This window comes from Canis lupus, chromosome 18 (assembly GCF_003254725.2).
Source record: "Canis lupus dingo isolate Sandy chromosome 18, ASM325472v2, whole genome shotgun sequence".
NCBI classification, from domain to species: Eukaryota; Metazoa; Chordata; class Mammalia; order Carnivora; family Canidae; genus Canis; species Canis lupus.
Window position 1 is genome coordinate 10,943,610 of NC_064260.1, and position 25,564 is coordinate 10,969,173.

The window sequence follows — 25,564 nt, forward strand, 5'->3', positions numbered from 1 at the left end:
CAGTGGCATGAATCAAAAACTTGACATCAGGACACCCACAGTTCTAGAGGTGAGAGTGACCTCAGTATGAAGAAAGGCAGTATGCATCTCTGAGAGCAGCATTCACTGTGACCCAGAGCTGGACCGCAGTGGCATGGTGATGCTGTCATGTGAATCTCATGGCAGTTATAGCTGACTGCATGGAAATCCTGCAGGAAGAGCCATCAGGCCAGAAAGGTGGGCCTCAGACAGTGCAATACAGAGCCTCTCTGCCCTCCCTCCCTTGAATGCCTCCCTCTTAGAAAAGCAACAAGTTCTGGTTTAAAAAAAAAAAAAAAAAAAAAGGCACCTGGCTTAAGCACACCTCACACAGCCTCTCCTAATTTCTAATAAGACACCTAGGAAAACCCAAGGCAGCCTGGAAACACTGGGGCCAGCAGAGTGGGGTGGAAGGTAGAGTGGGTTGCCTCTAGGTCTCTTGCTAAAAGCAGGTGGAGAGACTTTGTGTCCATCCCTACTGGGTCTGAAACACAAAGTGTGGGGCCAGCCAGAAACGGCAGCCTGCCCTCTGCGTCCCAACTTCTGAGACTGCTACAGTGTTCCTACCGCTCCTAATCCTCCAGGCAGGGATGGAGAAAATACGTAATGAAGCCTACCAAGTAACAGGAAAAATGCATAAAGAAACAAAAAGTACAGTGCTGGGATGAAGAAAATGAATTTTGTACCAGGGTGTTAATATCTGTGGTCATTTTTCAGTTGTGAGCCACCAAATTTGAGGGTTAACAGGGACACATTTCATCCTTGGGACTGCGCTCAACAATTTGGATCGGAAAGAAAGAGGGATTGGAGCCGGGCCGGGATTTAGGACAGAAATGACATCTGTTTAGTTTCCGTGTGCCCTGTTCTCATATGACAGGGACCCAGTTATGGATGAGTGCGATAGATGGATTTATCAAATAGAGGATTTAGGAATAGCAGGTTATCCATTCTGGGCAAAGATCTGGAGGTTGCAGTGAGCAGGTCACATAGGGGCCAAACTGCCGGAGAGAGTCCACATTAGGAAGCCCTGTAAGATGACGTTAGGGTTGGTTAATGCAGCCTTCTTTGCCAGACTCTGCAACTTATATTTAATTTTACAAGTGCCACAGAAACTACTGTGTATTCATATGTGCAGTTGTGGCCGAATGGGGGCTTAGAAAGGTTGGTCTGAGCAGTTTGGAGAGAAAAGCGTAGCAAAGGCAGGCAAGCAGTAAGTGCCTCATTGGACAATTTCAAACACCAATTTTTGAATCCGCAGTGAGAGGGTTCACCCCCATACTTGAGTCTTTTAAAAATGCCTTTTTTTCTTACAATGTATGCATTAGATTCTACTTCGTGAAGGTTGCAAGAAGATTCTCGTAGCGGACTCTTTGTCCTTACTGAAGAAAATGCACCGAACTCAAATGAAAGGAGTTCTGGTTGATGGTGGGTAAGATGGAAGTGATCATATCAGAACCCTATACCTTGCTTTCAGAAGAGACTGGGCAAGTAGAAGTACTGTATGATCCAAGTGTGTGTGTTTCCTTGCAGAGGAGAACATCTGTGAATCGTGCCTTTCTCCTATTCTCCCATCAGGTAAGGCGGTTGGGAGGGGGGACATCCCCAGGTGTTAATTCATTACTAAATTATATAACTTTTGGGAGAATCCAGTTTAGAGAAGAACTTCAGCCCACAGCCCTACTCAGTTGTACACCAGCGCCACCCCTTGAGCGCGGAGATGCTCATGCTGGAGTGGGGGGAGCAGGGTCTGCATTCCCCGGGAGGCTCGTTAAACCCCAGATTGCCAGCCCCACCCCAACAGGTGCGGTCCCCAGAATTGGCAGTTCCGACCCGTTCCCAGGTGATGTGGATGCTGCTTCAGGGGGCACTGTTTGAGATACCAGGGCTTTGGAGTAAGACAGAATGGAAACTACCATCAACAACATTTAAATTCCAAGGTAGAAGAATCGCGTATCTGGGGAAAAGAGATAAGAGGCCTCCTGTTTTCTTTAAACTTTTTCTCTGCTGTATGATCCTAGGCCTCTAAGTTTTCCCACGTTTCGAGAGAAACCTACTACTTGCCATCTAATTGGAATATACGTGTGTATTTATAGTTGGTAGATCTATCTATCTATATAAGGTCACATGTAATCAGAGCACCTCACAGAAGGAGAGGACAGAAGAGAAAATTCTGTAATTTGAAAGAAATTAAAACATAGTTATCAGGGTGCAAGAAGTGTTTTTTTTTTTAATATAAATTCAGCATAGGTGCTTAAAGAGCTAGCTGCTGTAGGATTTACTTTGCTTTAAGGGATTATGTAATAGGACAGAAACATGAGAATTCGTTCTATTGGGGTCTTTCCTAGAGGAAATAGTGTCCATGGTGAAGACAGCAATGAGCACAGGAAAAGCTGGGAGCTCATGTGGTGGTTTCAGGTAGTGTTTTAACAGAAATGCAGACGAGCGCACCGCATCGTAGGATCAAGGTCCTGCTGGAGCACACGCAGCTCTGCGAGGTCCCTGCCTGGGAAACTAAGCCCATGATGCCCTGACGGCACTGAATGGCTTTGGCAAAGGCAGGAGGTGAACTAGCAGGATTTTCCTAAGGCCCCAAATGGACTTCAGTCGATGGTGTGCAGCTCCTGGGGAGGAGGGCATGGCATGTACATACACACTGATCCTAACTTTCAAAATAGGCGTGGTTCCATTTGCTGTGCGTTGGTCCCTGGATCGTAGTCCTCACTGATGCAGCGTCCAGGCCGGTGAGCTGTGACGCAGAGACCACCCCTCAGGGATGTGTCTGTGAATATGTAATCCTCCCAAGGCAACTGCTGGCTGGAAAATTAAAACTGCAGCTGGACTTTCATTCAGGATGGGTTCAAGTTCCTGGTCTGCTCGTGTACTGAGTTCTCCCATGTCTTTGCTGCCCTCTGCCCCCTAGATGCAGCTAAGCCCTTCAGCGTGGTGGTCTTCCACTGCCGCCACATGTTCCACAAGGAGTGCCTGCCCGTGCCCAGCATGGTGAGTTGGCTGCCTGGCAGCCACCAACTAAAAAAACAAAAACGGATGCAGGCGGGAGGGTGCGCTCAGCAGTATACCCGTTAGCCCGCAGCTTTGTGGCTTCTCCGAATTTGTTTTCTATCACATAAGAAAAATGATTTCTCAAGTGCATCCTGTACTATCCAGTAGCCCCCCCTCACCCGTGGTGTCAGTTACCACGGTGGGTAGGTATACACAGAAAAAACAGTACGTTCAGGGCTGAGTACTGTCTGTGGCATCGGGCATCCACCAGAGGGGTTGGAGCATACTCCCAAGGTTAAAGGGGGATTACTGTGCAAAACATCACACAGGCGTACTCACCGGGGGGAATTCCTTTAGGGAAAATTGAGGACTGTCAAGCTAGGGCGAAACGACACACAGAACAATTTTACAGTTTGTAGAACTTTCTCAGCCTGATTCCTGTATCACGACACTACTGTTTTTAGTGTCCTGCTTCCCGTCCCCCCCACCCCCACCCCGGTCACATTGCTGTCGTTTTGCTTCGGGGTATCCTTTGAGTCACAGTAACAGCTGGTATAGACAGAACCCTATGTGAACCAGCAGCATCTCCAGGGAAAGGAGTGCTGTTTCATAGCCCCTCACCCCCACTACTGCTCCCGTAAAATATTTCTGAATATGAGAGTAGAAAGAGCTTTTTTAAATTCTGTGTCTTTCAAATTACACCTTTAGAGCTCCCCTGCGCAGTTCTGCGGCATCTGCAGTGCCAAGCACCGCGGACCAGGAAGTGCCATTTTGGAGATGAAGAAGTAGCCGCTTCGTTTGTCCTCATCTTCCTCACCACCCTTGAAGACTGTTGTCGCAGCCCCAGCAGCAGCTGTTGACACCAGTGCTGTTAAGAGATTTGTACATGTTTATGTTCCGCTCAAAAAAAAGTTTCACCATCTTCGCCTGTCGAGCTTTCTCTGTGCAGCTGATGAAGTTGGGCTCACAGTCCGTATTTCATCATATGTCTGGCTCCATCTTTATTTGGGAATGGAAAAGTCAGTCTGGGAGTTGGAAATGAATTTCTAGATCCTAGTAAAACTGTCCACTGAGCAGCCCACTGCAAGGGGTCCCCGCTGCCTAAGCGCATCGCCAGGGTAGCTGCCCAGCCAGCGCTTGCTGCCACTTGGACCTGCTTCCAGAGGCTCTGCTGGCATTAGGCCTCACCTTCTGGGTTTGGCTATTTTTTTAATGTCATCAACATTATGTAGTTATTTTCTTAATAGGTGTTGAATGAAACATTGTGTAAATTGTCACTTATTCAAGGGCATCTGGGAATGACAGGAGCAGGCTGTCGTCATGCTGTCTTACGGAGACTGATCATGTGTTCTGTGCGTTCTGACGACTTGCAGCGTCTGTCGATTGAATAAATGTTAGCTCTTTCCCGTGACGAAACACTCACTGCTAGTGGGTTGAACTTCAGTCTGGAATCCTGGCATACTGCGTGGAGGGGTGTGACGGGTCGTGGTTTGGTTTTGCCAGCAGGGAGGGAGGGACACCGTAGAGTCCGAGGGATTCTCAGGAGAAATGGGGCTGTCCTGTGATGGAGGGTGGGCACGAGTTTCTTGGAGCCTTCTCTGGAGCCGTGTCGGCCCCCGTGGAACATAGAGAACATCAGATGCACACAGTTACCGGCTTCATCCGCCTTGGGATATGTTGCCATCCTCTTGCCAGGGGCGTATAAGTATGGAAGGCCCCGGGCTGTCACCACTCTCAGCCCCACAAATGGGAATAAATGCAACTTTGTGCTTTTTTTTTGGGGCGGGAGGGAGGAGAAGGTGGGATGCCAGCAGGTCCTGAGCACATACTGACCACTGATGCTGGCCCAGCCACTCCCATGAGCAGCGTCTCCTCTCGTGCTCCCAGCACCCCCGGGAGCATACCATGCCCCTCGGTTCCTGACAAGCGCTGAAACATAGAGATGCTATCACAGTCAGGGGTGGGGGTGAGCTCCAGAGCAGGGCTCTATTCAGGAAATCGGGGTGGGAGGAGGGAATTCAGAAGAAATTCATGACACATCTCCCCAGTGGAGTCCCAAAGAATACTCTCTGGCAGACCACAGGCTTTTCCCGCTGGTCTTCAGTGTCCTGGAAAGTTCTCCGCCCCCTCAGCATCTTCTCCCCTCCTTCCAAGACTAGTGCTCTTTCTGCTCTCTTTCCCTTTCGTTCTAGCCAGAGAAATCCTTCCTTCCCAAGAAACCTCACAAGCCCGTTTGAAACACAGGTAAGAAGCCGAGCTACTGCACTTAGGTTGGAGAAGAGGCGGCGGTTGTAAAGCGCATGTTTCATCTCGCCTCCTTACAGGAAGCCTTTGAGTGCAAAATAGCCAAGTTCAAAGTTATTTTGTGAGAGTGGCTTTCTTTTGCTTTTAGCCAAAAGGGTTTTATACCAGTTTAAGAAGAAGTTCTTAACAGATTTTTCATCTGGCTGTTACAGTGTTAAACCACATATTTCACATTCTAAAAACAAACATTCGAGTAGTTCCTATGTGTCAGACGCTATTATAAAGAACTTGTCCTTACCCCACCCTGTGAGATTGGAGCCCTGACTCTCCTCATTTTACAGGTGAAAAGGCTGGAGCACGTAAAGGCCAAGCCATCCGTCTGAGGTCAGGTAGCAGGCAAGAGGCCTGCAGCATCGGTGATCTTAAAAAAAAAAAAAAAAAATTACATATATAGTGGCTAAGTATGTATTTGACCTGTTGTGGTTAGTATATAGAAAGTAAAATCCAGTCTCGTCACAGAAGGGGATTTCTTATAAACTGGCCAATGGCTTACAGAATCATTGAGAGGACCGAGGGGACCGTCAACAGGAAGAGCTTCCAGGAACACCTCACAAAGCCCCCCAGGACCGGGCTGCCAGGGGCACCCGCAGCCCACCTTCGTCAGAGGACGGGCTGCACAGAGCATGCAGACCACTACTTGTAAGGAAACTGTAAATAAAAATACAGTCTCAGTTTCTCTCAAAGTTTGCTCAGTAACACCGAAGGAAATTCGGTGTTATTGTGTGTGTAGGAGACATGGCTATGGGCTCAACCTCAGACCAGCTGCTTCTGGCTTCTCTGACCAAGTCTTGGGCTCCTGAAGCTCCACCACTTTGGATGCTAAACAGGAACTTTGACTTCCCAGACACCTCTCCGTCCTGGACCTGGACCGGTAGCTGGAAAGAAAGGCCTTTGCTCCCGCAGCGCAGATGGGGGTGGTTAGTAGAGAGAGTGGAGGACTCGGCCTCAGGAGCCCAGAAGCCAGTTAGCCAAGGCCAGGCCTGCCTTTACACCCAGAACGGTGGTTCTCAATGTGCGCATGGTCACGTCCGTCCCTCCTCTTTGAACCCTCAGGATTCCCAGTGCCCTGCAAGGGGAGGGGCTTTGCCTTTTCAGATGGGCCTCTGCGGCCCTTCACCCCGGACTTCAGGCTGGCTCCGGCCATCACCAAGTAACTCGTGGTTCCCTTTACCTTACTCTGCTCTCCCAGCCCACGGTACTGTGCTCGTGAGTCCTCGCTTCCCTGGCCGCCTCGGACCACCCACCCGTCCTAGGAGGGCGCCTGGGGCTCCGTCTGCCTTTGCCACATGGCACAGCTGCCATGTCTACACCCAGACCCAGGTCCGCGGCAGGACACCATGTAAGTCTTCCTAGTGGCATAGATTTCATCTTAGTTCCCGGCAGACTCAGAGAAATCAGGCTTTTTCTGAGTTAGTTCAGGGACCCCTTCTTTCCTGGTTGCCTCTAAGTTTTGGGGTAGCAGCTGGGGTGGCCTCACTGCATCCAGTGTCTATGAGATGCATCGTGCTGTCAGTCTACCTCCGTCCATACCGGCTGGCATCGGCCAGAATGCTGTCACCCCCACAGCCTTCCAGCCCTGCCTCTCCCCTGGCATCCCCTAGAGCCTGCAGTCCTCCCAGTCTCTGGTCCTCGGCTCCCCGACTGCCCCTGCTGCTCCTGACCGCCAGGCCTCTGCAGCGCCCCCTCCCATCCCAGCCAGTTCCCCGCACCTGTCAGCCTCCTGGCTCTGCTGCCTGGGAAAGTCAGTCTTGCCAACCGAGTTGGTCTTTCTCCATAGCTTCCTTGCCATTCCCAAGAGTGTGTGTGGTGTGTGTGTCACGGTGGGGGGTGGGGTGTTGGAGCAGGTAGGCATTTGCTTTCTAAGGCTTGCTGCCTCTCAAAGAAAACAAAGTGGGGTGCCTCTGTTCCCGGAGCTCCACACCTATCTGCTGAGTCCACCTTGACTGAGACCTCAGTCTGGATGGAGCTCAGAGCAATACCCCTCACCTCTCCGCTCTCCTCCCAGGGCCTGTCTCCTCTGGCTCTGCCCCGTCTGGTGGAGTGCTTCCACCTGGGGCAGTGGGGGACCGGCCTCACCTGAGCATGCACTGTTTTGGATACCCACAGACTGAGGCTCCTGCAAGCTGCTGACTCTCAATTTCTAAGAGTCTATTCCAGAACTTAAAAATCAAGGACTTGCTTTTCCTTCTCTGCTCTGTGATCCCCGCCCTCCTTGCCATCTTATTGTGAACAGGGGACTCTCCCCAAGGGGGGAAACAAGCCCCCTGGGATACTACACCAAAGTAGCATCCTGTCCATTCTGCTTACATGTCTGCTGCTTCCTACCAGGAGCTCAGTGAAGACAAAGGACCTCTCGTGTTCACCTTTCCCGTGCCTCTCTCACACAAGAGGCACCCAGAAACGTCTGCTGAATGAAGTCCAGTTTTTCTCCCTTGTTCGAGACAGAAATAAGCACGTGACATCATTCTGACCTGAGTGACAAGACTCAAATGTGGCCCCTCTGGTCATTGTGCTCCTCTAGAGACCCACTGCCCTCTCTTCCTCCCTTTTGATCTTCACGGTCACCATCAACAAGTCTCCTTTGTCTACATTCTTACTTCCGTAACAAGCACGACTTATTCTCAGGTTCCTAAAACCTCATCTTGGCGCGTCCTTCCTCCTCTGTCCCCCGTCCAGTGTGCCAGCTTCTCTTACCATCACGCTGTCTTTTGCATTCTCACTGCTGCTAGCTTGGACCTAACTCGGCTGGGTTAGAAACCAGTCCCTTCCCAGTTTTCCCGTCTCCAATATCCACACTTCTGATTTATTCTGCACCCAACTTCTGCAATTAACTGGCCCTCCAGACTGATCCAGATTCCCAGTATTTTGCTCTTCCCAATGCTTACAGTCTCTGTGGTACATTTTCCCCATGTGTTCAGTCACCTGCTTCCAACTCCTTGGTTTAGATCCCACCCGCCCTGAACATCTAACTTAATGTCTCACCCTCTCCCGGTCTAACCCCCACGGTACCCTGCCCCCCAGTGTAAAGCAGTTTGTGCTCCAGCCTCCATGACTGTGGCACAAACATGACAAAGGTATTGGTGATTTCTTATCAGGGATATAGGTCTTATCCCTGTAAGTCAATTGCTCCTCAAAAGAAAAATAGAATTTCCAAAGGCATGCGCAGAAAGGCCACTTGTTCAGTGTCCCTTACCAGACTGAACCTCATCCTCCTGCCAGGTGTGGGGTTCTTTCCCCTGGAAAGAGTGTTGGGAATGTTATGGCAGAAGACAACAGAGCCCACCTCGCTTGGGTAGCTCCTATGATTGATCTTGATACCTGATGCCTCCATGGATACATCCACTTGCCATAGTTCCCCTTTTGTGCTGTGGTTTTCAAAACACAAAGCGCTGTCAAAAAAAAAAAAAAAACAAGGACATCAGGAAGGTCCTTAGTCCCCAACGTTATAAATGCCTGAATAGGTCAGATCACCACAGATCAATGTATTCAAATGATTTAAGCTAAAGCTTTTTTTCTAAAATTCATCTAGCTTTTTGCCCCCAATATTCCAAGTAGCCTCCATTCCCTTTGGCTCTCACGTTGGCCCATTAATGGTAGATTCTCAAAATCCCACTAGCTGCTCCTGGACTCGAGCGATCATGTAGTCGGCGATCCCAACCACGGCATCCTGAGGACGTGAGGGCGGCTATAACCGCAGCCAGCCAACACGACGGTCCCTGCCAACCCAGGGAGCCCGGCCCCCTCTTGGACTCCGGGCTCAACACCACCTGGGACAGAGTTGGAGAAAATGACGCGACTTAGAGCCAAAGCTGACAGCAGGTTCTGCCTCCTACAGGCACTTGTAGGGGCCACACATGTGAAAAGCTAAACCTCTGTCCTGCAATCCTGCACCTGCGGGGGCTGCTGGGCCCACCGAGACTCGAGCGGCCGCCCTAGAAGCAGGACCTCCGCTGGCTCCTGGCTGCGCTGTTGGGATCATCGGAGTCTGCCAGAGCCCTACCGGGGTGGAGGGCCGCGCTGCTCGGCTTTCTGACGGGAGGGGGACCGAGCAGGAGGATTTTAGGGAAGGAGAACAGGCAACTGCAAATAACCAAAGGGCTTTTCAAGAGACAGGCCAGTATTCGCATCTGTGTGTCGCCTTGATGCTGAGCCCTTCTGCCTCCCCCAGCCTTCGGTAAAGTCTGTATATAAAGTGTCCTCTGTGAGTAGCATCTAGGGGAAACTGAGGATCTGTGCCCTACATCTGGAACCCTGGACAGCAGGGAGAACAGAGGAGCGGTGAGCGGCAGGAGCTGGAGTTGCCTGGGAACAGTAGAGACCCCTGGGGTGACAAGAGCACAAAAACCGCACCCTGGCGGGCCTGTTGGGAGGAGGCTGGTCTTCCTGATGGGAAACAGATAAAGGCCTTGAGCCAATTTTTTCTAAATGTCAGAGCAAAGGGCCGACTGGGTGACTCCAGTTGCCATTGCGTCATAGTCGCGCCCACATTGACAACATGTGGCTATAGAGCACGAACTCAAGCTTACAATTTCTTTTAGAAAAGATCTTGTTAGAGCACATCCACGCAAGTGCAGGAGGGACAGAGGGAGAGAGAATCACAAGCCTTCTCCTGGCTGAGCGCGGAGCCCAGTATGGGACTCGAACTCAGGACCCCGAGACCAGGACCTGAGTCAAAATGAAGAGTCAGGCTCACCTGACTGAGCCACCTAGGCGCCCCTTGCACTTCAATTTTTTTTAGAAAGTTGGACTTCGGAAAGCATCAGGCTTTTAGTCTAATGCCAGTGCTTATCCAGTTGTACAGGCACGTCTGTGCACGCGGCTGCCCTCACGGTCTCTCCCCCCGCATGTGAATGGGACCCGGAGGTGGCACAGGGAGGGTGGGAGGGATCACAGGGCACGGAATCAAGGACGAAAGCCACCTTGCAATATTCAACGAGCATGCAAAACTTAATACTGGTGAAATGCAGAATTCTCCAGTTACGCGCAGGAAAGTCATTTGTACAAAGATGGGCTAGAGAAGATCCCGTTAGGAGTCCAGGGGAAGAGAGGCCTTGGCTTAGGGCAGGAGCGTTTTGCGCTTCGGGTGCACCGGAGCCCTAATCCACGCCCGTCCCCACGGAGCCACTTGGGGAAGTTAGCATTTCCGAGCCCCGGTGGCCTGGAACCCCGGACGGGGTGTCCCTGCTCGGGGTGCCGGGTGCAGGACGCTGGCCTCGTGGTGCCCGGCGGTAGCGCCACTTCCAGGGGTAGATCCAAAGGCCCTGGGGCCCGGCCTCGTGGACCGCGGGAGAGCCAGGCCGCGAGGGGACAGAGGGGGTTCCTTCCTGGGGGAGGAACCGGACCCCACGGGGCGAGGGTGGGGGCTGGAGGGGCGGCCGGCGGCCGGCGGGGGTCTCAGCCCGGGGTCCCGGGTTCGAGTCCCGCGTCGCGCTCCCCGCAGGGAGCCTGCTCCTCCCCCTGCCTGCGTCTCCGCCTCTCTCCCTCTGTGTTTCACAAATAAATACAATCTCAGAAAGAAAGAAAGAAAGAAAAAGAAAAGGAAGGAGCAAAGGAGCTCGATAGCATGTTCTCCCGAGCCAGGAAGGCCGCGGGGTGCACGAGCCGCCGCCCGAAGTAGGGCACGAGCAGGCGGCCCCTCCCCATTCCCGCGGCTTCAGAGGCGCAGCTGCTCAGGTCAACCAAAGGGCGTGAAGACCCTCCTGACCGCGGGGACGTCCAACCGCTCCTGCTCCTCCCGGGGCCGGGCCCCCTCCCCCCAGGCCGTGGGCTCCCTCCGGGCCGCCGGGCACAGCAGCCGGGCGCAGGCCCCGCCGCGCTAAGCATCTCCAAATCCCTCCGCAAACAGCACGTTTAATCGGTTACTCTCACGCTGTTATTTTTATACTCGGGCCCAGGGGCCATCCGTCGTGCGCCTTGGGCTGGCTGAGCGATTCGGGGCCGCTAGGGGTCCTCGCACCCCTGCCGCTCCCCCCTGCCGGGCGCGACCCCCTTGCCTCTCCCATCTGACCACGTTGCAGCTCCCTTTGTGTGTGTGTGTGTGTGTGTGTGAGATTAGCGTATAGCCGTCAGCTTATAATAATGCCCGTTCTTAGAGAGCTGTCAATATTACTTTTACTTAAAAAAAAAAAAAAACATAAAACTTTTTTTTTTTTTTTTTTTTTCTAAAAGCAAAAGGAGGGCAGCCCGGGTGGCTCAGCGGTTTAGCGCTGCCTTCAGCCCAGGGCGTGATCCTGGAGACCCAGGATCGAGTCCCACATCGGGCTCCCTGCATGGAGCCTGCTTCTCCCTCTGTCTGTGTCTCTGCCTCTGTGTGTGTGTGTCGCTCATAAATAAATAAATAAATAAATAAATAAATAAATAAATAAATAAATAAATAAATAATAGATAAATAGAAAGGAAAGAGAGAAAGGAAGGAAGAAGAAAGAGAGGAAGAAAAAAAGAGAAAGAAAAACAAAAAAAGAAAAGAAAAGAAAAAAGAAAGGAGCATGCCTGTGTTTTGGGCCAAACTGCTTCCCTTCGGAAGCCCCAAGAGAGAGAGAAAGAGAGAAAGAAAAGAGAGAAAGAAAAAAAAAAAGAGAAAGAAAAAAGAAAAAAGAAAAGAAAAAGCAGAAAAAGGAGTATGCCTGTGTTTGGGGACAAACTGTCCCCCACCCTCGAAGCCCCAGCGCGGGGCCTGAGAATAGGGCGGCGCCTGGAGATGGGGCCCCTCGGGAGGTCCCGAAGGTGACCTGGCGCCGTAGGGCGGCCCCGGTGGGAAGGCCCGGCAGCCCCACCCGAGGCGGCGGCCACACACACACACACACACACACACACACACACACACACACACACGCAGGAGACCCGGGGGTTGCGGGGGAGGGGGAGGGGCGGCCTCGCAGCTGCAGCCCTGCTCAGTCGGCCTCGGCCGTGGCCCCCCGGCCCCGCACTAAGGACCTCGGTGCGCCCCGGAGTGACCGCGGAGGACTCCCCGCGGGGGTGGGGGGGTGGATCTGTCTCCCCGGGGCCGCCGCCGCCCTCCGGAGCCCAGGCCCTGGGGCCCCTGCCCGGGCGCCCCTCCGTGACCAGGGTCCTCAGGGGTCGCCCACCGCGCTGGCCCCATCAAAATCCTAGAGGAGAACACAGGCAACACCCTTTTTGAACTCGGCCACAGTAACTTCTTGCAAGATACATCACGAAGGCAAAAGAAACAAAAGCAAAAATGAACTATTGGGACTTCATCAAGATAAGAAGCTTTTGCACAGCAAAGGATACAGTCAACAAAACTCAAAGACAACCTACAGAATGGGAGAAGATATTTGCAAATGACGTATCAGATAAAGGGCTAGTTTCCAAGATCTATAAAGAACTTCTTAAACTCAACACCAAAGAAACAAACAATCCCATCATGAAATGGGCAAAAGACATGAACAGAAATCTCACAGAGGAAGACATAGACATGGCCAACATGCACATGAGAAAATGCTCTGCATCACTTGCCATCAGGGAAATACAAATCAAAACCACAATGAGATACCACCTCACACCAGTGAGAATGGGGAAAATTAGCAAGGCAGAAAACAAATGTTGGAGAGGATGCGGAGAAAAGGGAACCCTCTTACACTGTTGGTGGGAATGTGAACTGGTGCAGCCACTCTGGAAAACTGTGTGGAAGTTCCTCAAACGGTTAAAAATAGACCTGCCCTACAACCAGCAATTGCACTGTTGGGGATTTACCCCAAAGAGACAAATGCAATGAAACGCCGGGACACCTGCACCCCAGTGTTCACAGCAGCAATGTCCACAATAGCCAAACTGTGGAAGGAGCCTCGGTGTCCATGGAAAGATGAGTGGATAAAGAAGATGTGGTCTATGTATACAATGGAATATTCCTCAGCCATTAGAAATGACAAATACCCACCATTTACTTCAACGTGGTTGGAACTGGAGGATATTATGCTGAGTGAAATGAGTCAATCGGAGAAGGACAAACATTATATGTTCTCATTCATTTGGGGAATATAAATAATAGTGAAAGGGAATATAAGGGAAGGGAGAAGAAATGTGTGGGAAATATCAGAAAGGGAGACAGAACATGAAGACTCCTAACTCTGGGAAACGAACTAGGGCTGGTGGAAGGGGAGGAGGGCGGGGGGTGGGAGTGCCTGGGTGACGGGCACTGAGGGGGGCACTTGACGGGATGAGTACTGGGTGTTATTCTGTATGTTGGTAAATTGAACACCAATAAAATTATTTTATTAAAAAAAAAAGCAAGCAGCTTCTTCGAAGAGTCTTTTTAGCTTCAATATTTTAACCCCTTACCCAAACTAAATAACAACACCCTTGTACCAAGGCTTAGGTTCAGGCTATGGCTTTTCCTTCTCCAAACACTAGCATCGCTGCGTCCACCCAGTCAGGCCTCCTCCGGAGGAGCAGCGACCACCCCATCTCACCTTGGAGGCAACTGAGGCCTGGAAATGCCAACTCGCGGTTGCGAGAGAAACAACTCGACCTAAGCTCGGTCAATATAGAGACTTCGTGGGAGGGACTGAGGAATGACAAGGAGGCAGGCAGGCGCCTGGGCTGACTCCCAGGAAGCCCGTACTTGAACTGAAGAGGAGACCCTCACACGGCCTGAGGACTCCAGGTGGACTTCCTGGAGGTGGCGGCATCCACCATCGCCCTCCCTCGCACGATCCAGAGGAACCCACGGGTGAGCCCGGAGCAGCCACGGCCCTGGAGGAGCTGGGCCTGAGCACGAGCAGCTCCCCAGGGTTTGGCCAGCTCTCCGGCTGCCGTCTCTGTCCTGCTTCTCAGTGCTGAGTCGTGTCAGCTGGAGCGTGGGGGCCCCTCTCCATGAGCGGGGGAGCATCTGGGCTCAAGTTCGTGATAACAGAGGGGGATGCGATGGCAGGGAGAAAAGGGGATGTTCCCCACATGCCCCCGGGCCAACTCCTACCTGTCCTTCAGCTTAAACGTGACCCGGCGGGAATCGTCCTCATCGCTTTTCTTTTTTTTTTTTTTTATTTTATTTTATTTTATTTTATTTTTTTTTTATTGGTGTTCAATTTACTAACATACAGAATAATACCCAGTGCCCGTCACCCATTCACTCCCACCCCCCGCCCTCCTCCCCTTCTACCACCCCTAGTTCGTTTCCCAGAGTTAGCAGTCTTTACGTTCTGTCTCCCTTTCTGATATTTCCCACACATTTCTTCTCCCTTCCCTTATTTTCCCTTTCACTATTATTTATATTCCCCAAATGAATGAGACCATATAATGTTTGTCCTTCTCCGACTGACTTACTTCACTCAGCATAATACCCTCCAGTTCCATCCACGTTGAAGCAAATGGTGGGTATTTGTCATTTCTAATAGCTGAGTAATATTCCATTGTATACATAAACCACATCTTCTTTATCCATTCATCTTTCGTTGGACACCGAGGCTCCTTCCACAGTTTGGCTATAGTGGCCATTGCTGCTAGAAACATCGGGGTGCAGGTGTCCCGGCGTTTCATTGCATTTGTATCTTTGGGGTAAATCCCCAACAGTGCAATTGCTGGGTCGTAGGGCAGGTATATTTTTAACTGTTTGAGGAACCTCCACACAGTTTTCCAGAGTGGCTGCACCAGTTCACATTCCCACCAACAGTGTAAGAGGGTTCCCCTTTCTCCGCATCCTCTCCAACATTTGTTGTTTCCTGCCTTGTTAATTTGCCCCATTCTCACTGGTGTGAGGTGGTATCTCATTGTGGTTTTGATTTGTATTTCCCTGATGGCAAGTGATGCAGAGCATTTTCTCATATGCATGTTGGCCATGTCTATGTCTTCCTCTGTGAGATTTCTGTTCATGTCTTTTGCCCATTTCATGATTGGATTGTTTGTTTCTTTGGTGTTGAGTTTAATAAGTTCTTTATAGATCTTGGAAACTAGCCCTTTATCTGATATGTCATTTGCAAATATCTTCTCCCATTCTGTAGGTTGTCTTTGAGTTTTGTTGACTGTATCCTTTGCTGTACAAAAGCTTCTTATCTTGATGAAGTCCCAATAGTTCATTTTTGCTTTTGTTTCTTTTGCCTTTGTGGATGTATCTTGCAAGAAGTTACTATGGCCGAGTTCAAAAAGGGTGTTGCCTGTGTTCTTCTCTAGGATTTTGATGGAATCTTGTCTCACATTTAGATCTTTCATCCATTTTGAGTTTATCTTTGTGTATGGTGAAAGAGAGTGGTCTAGTTTCATTCTTCTGCATGTGGATGTCCAATTTTCCCAGCACCATTTATTGAAGAGACTGTCTTTCTTCCAATGGATAGTCTTTCCTCCTTTATCGAATATTAGTTGCCCATAAAGTTCAGGGTCCACTTCTGGATTCTCTATTCTGTTCCACTGATCTATGTGTCTGTTTTTGTGCCAGTACCACACTGTCTTGATGACCACAGCTTTGTAGTACAACCTGAAATCTGGCATTGTGATGCCCCCAGATATGGTTTTCTTTTTTAAAATTCCCCTGGCTATTCGGGGTCTTTTCTGATTCCACACAAATCTTAAAATAATTTGTTCTAACTCTCTGAAGAAAGTCCATGGTATTTTGATAGGGATTGCATTAAACGTGTATATTGCCCTGGGTAACATTGACATTTTCACAATATTAATTCTGCCAATCCATGAGCATGGAATATTTTTCCATCTCTTTGTGTCTTCCTCAATTTCTTTCAGAAGTGTTCTATAGTTTTGAGGGTATAGATCCTTTACATCTTTGGTGAGGTTTATTCCTAGGTATCTTATGCTTTTGGGTGCAATTGTAAATGGGATTGACTCCTTAATTTCTCTTTCTTCAGTCTCATTGTTAGTGTATAGAAATGCCACTGACTTCTGGGCATTGATTTTGTATCCTGCCACGCTACCGAATTGCTGTATGAGTTCTAGCAATCTTGGGGTGGAGACTTTTGGGTTTTCTATGTAGAGTATCATGTCATCGGCGAAGAGAGAGAGTTTGACTTCTTCTTTGCCAATTTGAATGCCTTTAATGTCTTTTTGTTGTCTGATTGCTGAGGCTAGGACTTCCAGTACTATGTTGAATAGCAGTGGTGAGAGTGGACATCCCTGTCTTGTTCCTGATCTTAGGGGAAAGGCTCCCAGTGCTTCCCCATTGAGAATGATATTTGCTGTGGGCTTTTCATAGATGGCTTTTAAGATGTCGAGGAATGTTCCCTCTATCCCTACACTCTGAAGAGTTTTAATCAGGAATGGATGCTGTATTTTGTCAAATGCTTTCTCTGCATCCAATGAGAGGATCATATGGTTCTTGGTTTTTCTCTTGCTGATATGATGAATCACATTGATTGTTTTACGGGTGTTGAACCAGCCTTGTGTCCCAGGGATAAATCCTACTTGGTCATGGTGAATAATTTTCTTAATGTACTGTTGGATCCTATTGGCCAGTATCTTGTTGAGAATTTTTGCATCCATGTTCATCAGGGATATTGGGTGGCTCAGTTGGTTAAGCGTCTGCCTCATCGCTTTTCTAGGGAAGTCCAGCTTCCCTGTGAAGTGCGCCCCAGCGACCTGGCTTCTCCCGTGAGCTCTTGCAGTTGGTTGCCCACCTGATGCCCATTAGACTAGGAGTCCCCGGCTGGCAGGGACGGCCACGGGCCTCTCAGGCCCATCCTTTGTGCCTAGCTAAGTGGGATTTACGTACAAGACACTCAACTGTGCTTGCTGACGACTGGGAAGACGGAGTTAATTCTGTATGGACCCCAGTCGACTCAACCCAAATCCAGTGGCTGAAGGCAACACAGCCGAGTACATGTTGCCCCTGATGGTAGAGGCCTAATCCTGGGCTGCTCTTCATCTCCCCCGCTTCTCTGCTCAAGGGTCAAGTACAGCTATTGCTACTGTGGCGTTGAGATAGTCCAAGGACTGGGTATGATCCTTTCTGCACTGTGGAGACGTTAGACAAGGAGGAAGAGGAGAAGGTAGAGAAGGAGAAGGAACAGAAGAAAGTAATATTGGTCTTAGAATTGGGAGGTGAAGGGCAGCCCGGGTGGCTCAGCGGTTTAGCACCACCTTCAGCCCAGGGCCTGATCCTGGAGACCTGGGATCGAGTCCCATGTCGGGCTCCTTGCATGGAGCCTGCTTCTCCCTTGCCTGTGTCTCTGCCAATCTCTCTCTCTCTCTCTCTCTCTCTCTCTCTAATAAATAAATAAAATTAAAAAAAAAGAATTGGGAGGTCTACAGCCTACAATGAAGAGGACAGCATGTCGGGAGCTGTGACCCCTTGATGATGGAGCAGTCATCTTAAGGGGCTCTCGCCTTTGCCTAAAACTGCCATCTTCCAGAACCTCTGGCTTTTCTGAGTCCAAAAGAAGTCAGAATGTGCCTTTCCCCTCCCTGTGTTCACCTACCATCTTGTACGTTTCTCTGGCACAGCCTGTGATAGGCATCCAGTGTCCACTTGCTCGAGTAGCCTCTGGAAGGCAAGACGATGTCCCGTATACCGAGCCCTCTCTCAAGGCCTACGCAAAAAAGTTTGTCAAGTTCCAAGGCTTCACAAACGTGTTACAGATACACTGTGGATGGACAAGAGCCCCCTGAAGAAGACAACAGCGCCGAAGACGGGGGCAGGGGTGTGTGTTCTGACTTGAGATGACCCTTTATGCAAGGCTGCACCCTCAGCACAAACACACAGTTGTGTTTCTTCACATTCATTTCTGTCTTCCAGGCATATAGATGATCTCATGCAATCAGTATAATAATCCTGTAGGAGAAGTGCTATTCTCTCTTTATAAAGTCTGGGACCCAGAAAGGTAAAACGACTTACCCAAGGGAAAGTGTCTGAATCATAAGCTGGAAGCAGGTCCGTGTGACCCTCCCACTCCAGGCTCTACGTTTTCAGCCTGGGCTCTTCCCTTCACCGCTATCAACATGCCATCCTGTCACAGGAATGAAGGTAAAGGATGAAAGCTGAAGAGCGTTCTAACAAAGCATTTTTTAAAAAGATTTTATTTATTTATTCATGAGAAACACACAGGGAGAGGCCGAGACACAGGCAGAGGGAGAAGCAGGCTCCATGCAGGGACCCCAGGACCACGTCCTGGGCCGAAGGCAGGTGTCAAACCACTGAGCCACCCGGGGATCCCCTCTAACAAAGCATTTTACACACAGTAGGTTCTCAACCTCTACTTCTGGATTCCAGTGCTCCCAAAGGGAGCATCCTCCTCTTGCCAGCCAAACCCAGAGGCAGAGCCAGTGGAGGCAGCATGGGGTCTCCTGGTGGTCCGGAAAGTACTAATCAGATTCTCAAGGGGCACCATCCCCTTGGATGCACGATATGAAAGAGCCGCAGAGAAACAGAGCCACTGCTTGGATTTGAGCTTGCTTTCTTCGTTACACGTCAGCAGGAACCATAGTCACACCCATAGTCTGATTCCCTGCGGTGTCACCCTCAGATGACCCTGTTTTCAGGGCTGCGCCCTCCGTACTGCGTACCCTGCGGCCCAGATACTCCTTCAAGATCACTGGAAACAGACCAGTTTTCTTCCCAAAGTGCCTACAGCTTCTAATATTCATTTAATATAGAAAAATGACTGTAATAACCTCAGCCCGGTCACTGGCAGTAGCCAAGCTAAGATTTTATGAAAAGAATTTTTGTGGCCACAAAAATAATGGAAATGTCATTTTTTTTATTTATTTTTTTTAAGGAACAAGTGATGAAGTTCCTGAGTGGGAAAGACAGATTGACCTCAAGAGACTTGAACCAAGGTCTTTCGCAGAAATGCATTTAGAGAGGAGCGCCTCCTCTTCCAACAGTTCCAGAACATTCTCTGTATTAGCGGTGATTGGCACCAACTGGTTTTCATATGCACACTTTGAAGCCACTGGAAGGGAGTCAGTCGGTGCCATGTGGGGAGGAGGCTGTGGTTAGGAGGAGGTGTTAAAGCGAATATATTTTTAATACATTTAAATAACCTGTATATGTTTCCAAAAAAACCCACAAGCTCCCCAAGAATTTTCCACCGTCTACTACATCCTCACTTGCAAGACGGGTGTGCTGGGTACTATCCTGGGCAGGAGGGTTTAAATAAAGGGTGCCTAAGACAGTCCCTGCCCTCAAGAAGCTAATTGGTTTCTCTCCGCCCAAAGCTGGTCAGGGACAGAGGAACCCTCCTACTCGGTTTCAAACAGGACACTTAGCACAGGGACATGTGGGACAAAGATGCTCCAGGGGTGTTAAAAAAAAAAAAAAAAGGCAAAAGAAGCTTGAGGGAGACTAGAGAGGCCCAAGGGAGGAAGGGCGATGCCCCAGGGGTAGAAGGTGCTGCTGGTGTCTGAGGTCACTGCAACCGGCTGTCCCTGGAGCCACCACAGCAGATGCCAGCTGCCACTGCAGGGGACACGTGGGGCCCCAAACCTGGCTCCAGTCTGCAGACCTGGGCAGAGCCCCGCACCGGCTGGGGGGAGCAGGGCAGGGACGGAAGTGGCTTGTGCTGCAGGCGGCCGGCCACAGGGCAAGCGGGGGCGCAGGCAGGCTCTCCAGGCCCCCCGGTGCCCTCGGCGGCCCAGGCAGGTCCGAGCCAGCCACTCGTCCATCCCTTCCTTCCAGTATCAGCTGCCCCTGGGCCCCAAGTAAGGGGGGGTGACTTCAGGTGGAGGCAGCAGCTGTGGACAGGGAACGAGGTCCATCACGTCACGAGGAGGGAGAGGAGAGGGTGAAACCGGACCCACACCAGCCACGCGGGAGGCAGGGGGGTCACGGAAGGACTTCGGTCAGGGAGCGACGCGCTCGGACTAGGCCGGGGCCTGGAGGAACTAGACCAGCACCCTCCCCTGCCCACCCCGGAGGTCACCTGAGCCGGTTCCTGGACCCGCCCGGCCCTGGGGTCCGTCAGCACCCTTCATGGGAGGCCCCCCCACCTCACGCAGGACTTTTGCACAGAACATGAAGATGTCCCCCCCTTGAGACCATTTAGAAATGGAATTCAGCGTATTTAGCAAGAAACATGGGTCTTTGGAAACAACTTCCAGGCTGACATTGCTGGTGACAGGCTCGTTCGTCAAAGCCCAGGCGGTGAGGGTGGTGAGGTAAAGGATGTGAGGCACCTGCTCCCTGCCCTCCCCACCCCCCACGTCTACCAGTCTACTGGAATTGGTCGTGATGTTTAATAGGAATGAAGTGGGGGAAAACATACATACATATATAAAGAAAATCTACCACTTACTTCCATTATCAGGTTAACAGGAGAACGCCTGGGGTCACTGAGGATGATGGTGGAAGACGTACCCACAGCACCTTCAGGAGCCTGCTGCTCCCCTTGCAATGGTGACACCAGCACGCATGAACCGGGTCACCCACTCGGCATGAGGATGGGGAAGGTGGGCAGCACGAGCACTACCGAGGGCCCCTGAACAATGGACATGCACCCCACCCTTCCAGGGCCAAGGCCTATCTGTGAGTCTGGAGGAGAACAGGAAGACAGAGGACAGGAGGACAGAGGGCCCACGGCCCTGCCACCAGGAGCACCGACCATTAAGGCTCCTCAGGCCAGCGGGCTCTTGGTCACAACAGAGAAATCATTTCAAAGTCCACAACAGAAGCAAGCATGTGGAGACTGGGAGATGAAGTTGCTTCAGATATGGGGTGCAAAACAGGACCAGAGGACAGAACGAAGGGACAGCAGGGCCCAGGGCACAGAGGGACATAGGCAGAACTGGCTTCGGGGGCTAATCACAGCGTGCAGCCCCGCACCCCTGCCGCTCTTGGTGTATCCTGCTGTGCTTCAGGGGGTCTAGTAGATGCTCCTCTGTTGCTGTCTTCTCAAGACGTTGCGCATCCAAGGCTGCCACCACCCACAAGAAGAGGGAGTTTATTATAATCCTCAGGCGCTCACTATCCAACGTCAATAACGATTAGTTGTTACTCATCCCTATTGCTTCTGTTCACAACCCACTCACGTCACCGTAATTCTAAAGCGATTACACATATTTCATGCATAAATATTTATATACATGTCATGAGCAATTTTATACCAAGACTATAATCCCATATGTAAAAAATAATTTATATATTTATTTATTTTTACAATTTGTTCACATCATGAGCCAAACTAATCACATTGATGGGTTTCCTAACTCCTTTTTAATGTATAGGTCTGCCCTCCCCACCCTTTTATTTTCTACCAGGAATTCATTTATTGGTGATTTTCTTCTAATCGTAAAAGCAAGTGTATATTTTCATAGAAGAAAATTTGAAGATGCCAAAATGCATAATTGTTCTTAAAACTGCCCTAAATCCCAGTATCTATCTTAATCAACATTTTGGTGTTATCTACTTCTTGATACAGTTTGAGGTCAAAACTAAATTTAAAAAATAATAACACTATTGCAGAGTGACCTATCATTGCCTTTTCCCACAATCCATCTCCTTTCCCATGCCCTCTCTACACGTACCCACACACACACATTCTACAGGTATCTTTGTTACGTTGTGTCTGTTCTTACAATAAATCCTTAGCTCCTACAAGATGCCCATTAATATTTCTGAAACCTATTAGCAGCTTGCCCTCCAGAAAGACTCTAGCCATCTGTTCTCTCACCAGCAGTGTTTGAGATACAATCTTCAATGGTTGGGGGCTGGACTGGAAAATGGGTTGGTTTAGAAAGATCAGGGAAGTCTTCTAGAAGCTAGAGAGGTCAGGAGGGCACGGGGTAGGAGGGTGTCTGTCTAGGACACAACTGCGTGAAGATGGTCCGTTGAGCAAGGAGGAGGGGGTCACAGTCCCCCAGAGAGCCCTGTAAGCAACGGGAAGGTGAGAACTGTCGAATTCTGCTGACATGTCTATAGGAACAGAGTTGTCCTGACCCACAGAGTTACAGCCCTTCAGCCAGCCTTCCTGAGGTTGCAAACCAAAATGGGTCTATCCTTGAACACAGGTTGCTTTTGGGTTGTCCCCCCCTCCCTTATTCCTGTCTGAATGTTTAATAAAAGAGGATATGCCAATTTCCTCATACAAACGTTCAAATCTGTTTCATCTCCTGACCTGGTATTTTTGCACAGTTCCGGTCTTCCTCGGGGTGCTGATTTTTGGAGTAGCTACTATGTTATATATCTACTTTTTTGTGTGACTTTGCAAGCTCACGAGTAGCTGAGCCTTACCCAAGAACAGTCTAATTTTGGAAACATCACAAAAATAATTTAGCACAGTGTTAGGTCCTTAAAAAGGATGAAGAGCAGGATTCCTCCCTTCCAAAAGTTTAGAAGTTCCTCCGAATATACAGAGCATACAATCAATTCAGATGAATTTTAAGAAAAAGAACCCTACATCCCAAGTAAGAAACAGACAAAAGACAGAAGCGAAAAGATTCACTGAAAAGCAAGACAAATGGCCAAAGCACAGAAAAAGCCCAACGCCACTGATATGTAGGGAAATGCACTGAGGGAGGCCCAGGCTGTTGGCAAAGTACCGCGAACAGATACACTCATATGGTGTAGGTTGGTGGTGTAAGTTGGTCACGGTTTTTTGGAAGGTTAGGTGGCAACATTCGTTAAAATTAAAACTACAGCCTCATCACAGAAATTCAACTTGTAGAGGTCTATCCTGGAGGAAGTCTCACACTTGTGCACAGAAAGCATGATCGGTGACGATCGTCACAGACGTCAATCAGCAAAGGCCTGCTAAGTCATGGCATGTGCTCTGGAATTCTAGAGAATAGACTCGGGACTAAAGTAGGCCAATCTCAGGTGGACAGGGGGATGGAGTGACTGGGTGACGGGCACTGAGGCGGGCACTTGTCGGGATGAGCACTGGGTGTTATAAGTCAGCAAATCGAACTCCAATATAAAATATACAAAAAAAATAAATATTAAAAAATTTTTTTTGAATAGGCCAATCTCCAAAGCAGACCATCGCAAAGTGTAAACAAACAAGTTGCAAAATAATGCCTACAGAATGGTTCTACTTAGGTACAAAACAAAGCAATCGTGGTTTTGGGCATGCACATAAGCTACGCGCGTAGAAATAACAGTAAGGTGCCTCTCGGGTGGAGAGAGGCACTTGGGAAATCACTGGGAAAAGGAGTTTTTTGGCTTTGTCTATATTGTTTGTATAGGAAGGTATATATTACCCGGGAAACTAAGAAAGGATTTATATAAAAAAAACATCAAACATTATATGGTCTCATTCATTTGGGGAATATAAATAATAGTGAAAGGGAATATAAGGGAAGGAAGAAGAAATGGGTAGGAAATATCAGAAAGGGAGACAGAACATGAAGACTCCTAACTCTGGGAAATGAACTAGGGGTGGTGGAAGGGGAGGAGGGCGGGGGGTGGGGGTGAATGGGTGACGGGCACTGAGGGGGGCACTTGACGGGATGAGCACTGGGTGTTATTCTGTATGTTGGTAAATTGAACACCAATAAAAAATAAATTTAATTCAAAAAAAAGTCAAAGGATCCACAGCAGGATAAGATTCTCACAGTCACCAGTTTCATCAGGAAGGAGGGGCTCCTCCCTCTTTGACCTTCTCTTCCTCGAAAGTAAAGGCCCTTTACGGTTTCACATCTTCTACGTTATAGTAGGTTCCTCAGTGTTTTCCTTGACTAGGAAATGAGACTGTCTTGCTAGTTCTTCCAACAGTTCGATGCCAAGTCCACCCTGAGTGGAGTGCCACTGGCCCGTGTGTTAATGACACCACAGGAAAACATTTCTATCAGCTGCCGACTGTTTGGGTGTGTGTAGGCACCACTGGGACTTGGTGGTCTCAGCGAGGTCAAAATACCCTTTTAGAGTGAACCTTCTATGGCATTTTTGCAGAGCCAACTTAGGCTGTGGATTTGCCTCATCATCAGGTTTGTGGGTGATGTACTTTTTTTAAAGAAGGCGGCAAAACTTGGCTTGCCTTCTTCTGAAAGGCGTGATTTTTATTTTCTCAATCTGTGGATCTTGTGACCAGTGTTGGGAAAATTACTTGGATCGGCAATAAGGAAAAAATTAATTTTAAGCTACATCTGAAAAAGCAAAATCCCGTCTCTGTCATCCTTTAAGGAAGATGATCTAGAAAATTTCAGCAGCCAGGCAAGATCACAATATGAACCGCGATCTTCCTGAAAGACGTCTACAGAAGACCCCTAAGGATGAAGGGGGGTGGTCATTCCAAGAAGCTGATCATGAGTAAGAACTGGACGGGAGCTTGTTGCAGGGGTTCCCAGGAGCCATTCACCGCTCCCTTTGGTCTCGGCATAGGGAAGGCTGTTCTCTCCAGCTGCAGAAATCCCAAGTTACTTTGTCTGTTTGGAGTCTACATACCTGTCCCCACCGTGGACAGACATGACCCACACACGCTGAAAGACAGAGAATGGGAATGGTCTCCAGTGCCATCCTTGGGACAATCTGTGACCTGGAAAGAGCCCTGGTTCTCTGCCATCTTCAAGCACTTGATGGAAAAGGGGACTTAAAAATAGAGGAAGGGGGCACCTGGGTGGCCCAGTGGCTGAGCGTGTCCCTTCAGCCCAGGGCATGACCCCGGGGTCCCGGGATCGAGTCCCACGTCAGGCTCCCTGCATGGAGCCTGCTTCTCCCTCTGCCTGTGTCTCTGCTTCCCTCTCTGTGTCTCTCATGAACCAATAAATAAAATCTTTTTAAAAAAATAAAAAATAAAACCAGAGGAAGAAAAAAAAATTCCTACTAAAGGTGATTATCACGGCATCTCACGTACTTTCCTTACGATGTAACCACCTCCAGCAGCCGAGGTTGGGTTGTAAAAGGCTGAGCGCCTCCCCGTGCTCTCCCAGGACTCTCCCCACCGCGCTCCAAGAACACCCAGGCCGCAGCCCCAGAGGTGCTGGCTCAGCCAGGGGCCCCCCCGCCCCCAGCCAGGGGCCCCCCGCCAGCCAGCATCGGCCAGCATGCCTGGAAGTGAGGAGGGCGTCAAGGGGACCCTGTCCCAGGCACCCCAACCTGCGGCCCCCCAGTGAGGACTGCCCTGCTGACCCCAGTCCGTTCCCAGTACGGTCAGAGATAATACAATGATTGCTACTGTTTTAACCTGTAGAGTGGTGTTTGTGTTTTAGAGTTTGGGGTTTTTTTGTTTGTTTTTAAAGATTTTGTTCATTTGAGAGAGAGCAAGAGCAAGCTGGGGCAGGGGGGAGGGCCGAGGGGGAGGGAGAAGCAGGCTCCCTCCTGAGCAGGGAGCCCAACGCGGGGCTGGGATCCCGGGGTCCTGGGACCGTGACCTGAGCCGCAGGCCGAGGCTTCACCGACTGAGCCACCCAG

At 49.9% G+C, this 25,564-nt stretch overlaps 1 protein-coding gene across 3 annotated transcripts in view; it reads left to right on the top strand.

Moving 5' to 3' along the window:
- Positions 1-4,434, top strand: part of VPS41 (VPS41 subunit of HOPS complex) — a 173,266-nt gene extending 168,832 nt beyond the window's left edge. For all 3 annotated transcript variants that reach the window (XM_025449198.3, XM_025449199.3, XM_049096283.1), the window contains 4 exons: positions 1,344-1,443; positions 1,549-1,593; positions 2,939-3,018; positions 3,727-4,434. In XM_025449198.3, the coding sequence (XP_025304983.1) occupies positions 1,344-1,443; positions 1,549-1,593; positions 2,939-3,018; positions 3,727-3,807 (306 nt within the window). In that variant the 3' untranslated portion in view covers positions 3,808-4,434. The remainder of the gene's footprint in view (positions 1-1,343; positions 1,444-1,548; positions 1,594-2,938; positions 3,019-3,726) is intronic.
- The last annotated feature ends 21,130 nt before the right edge of the window (positions 4,435-25,564 follow it).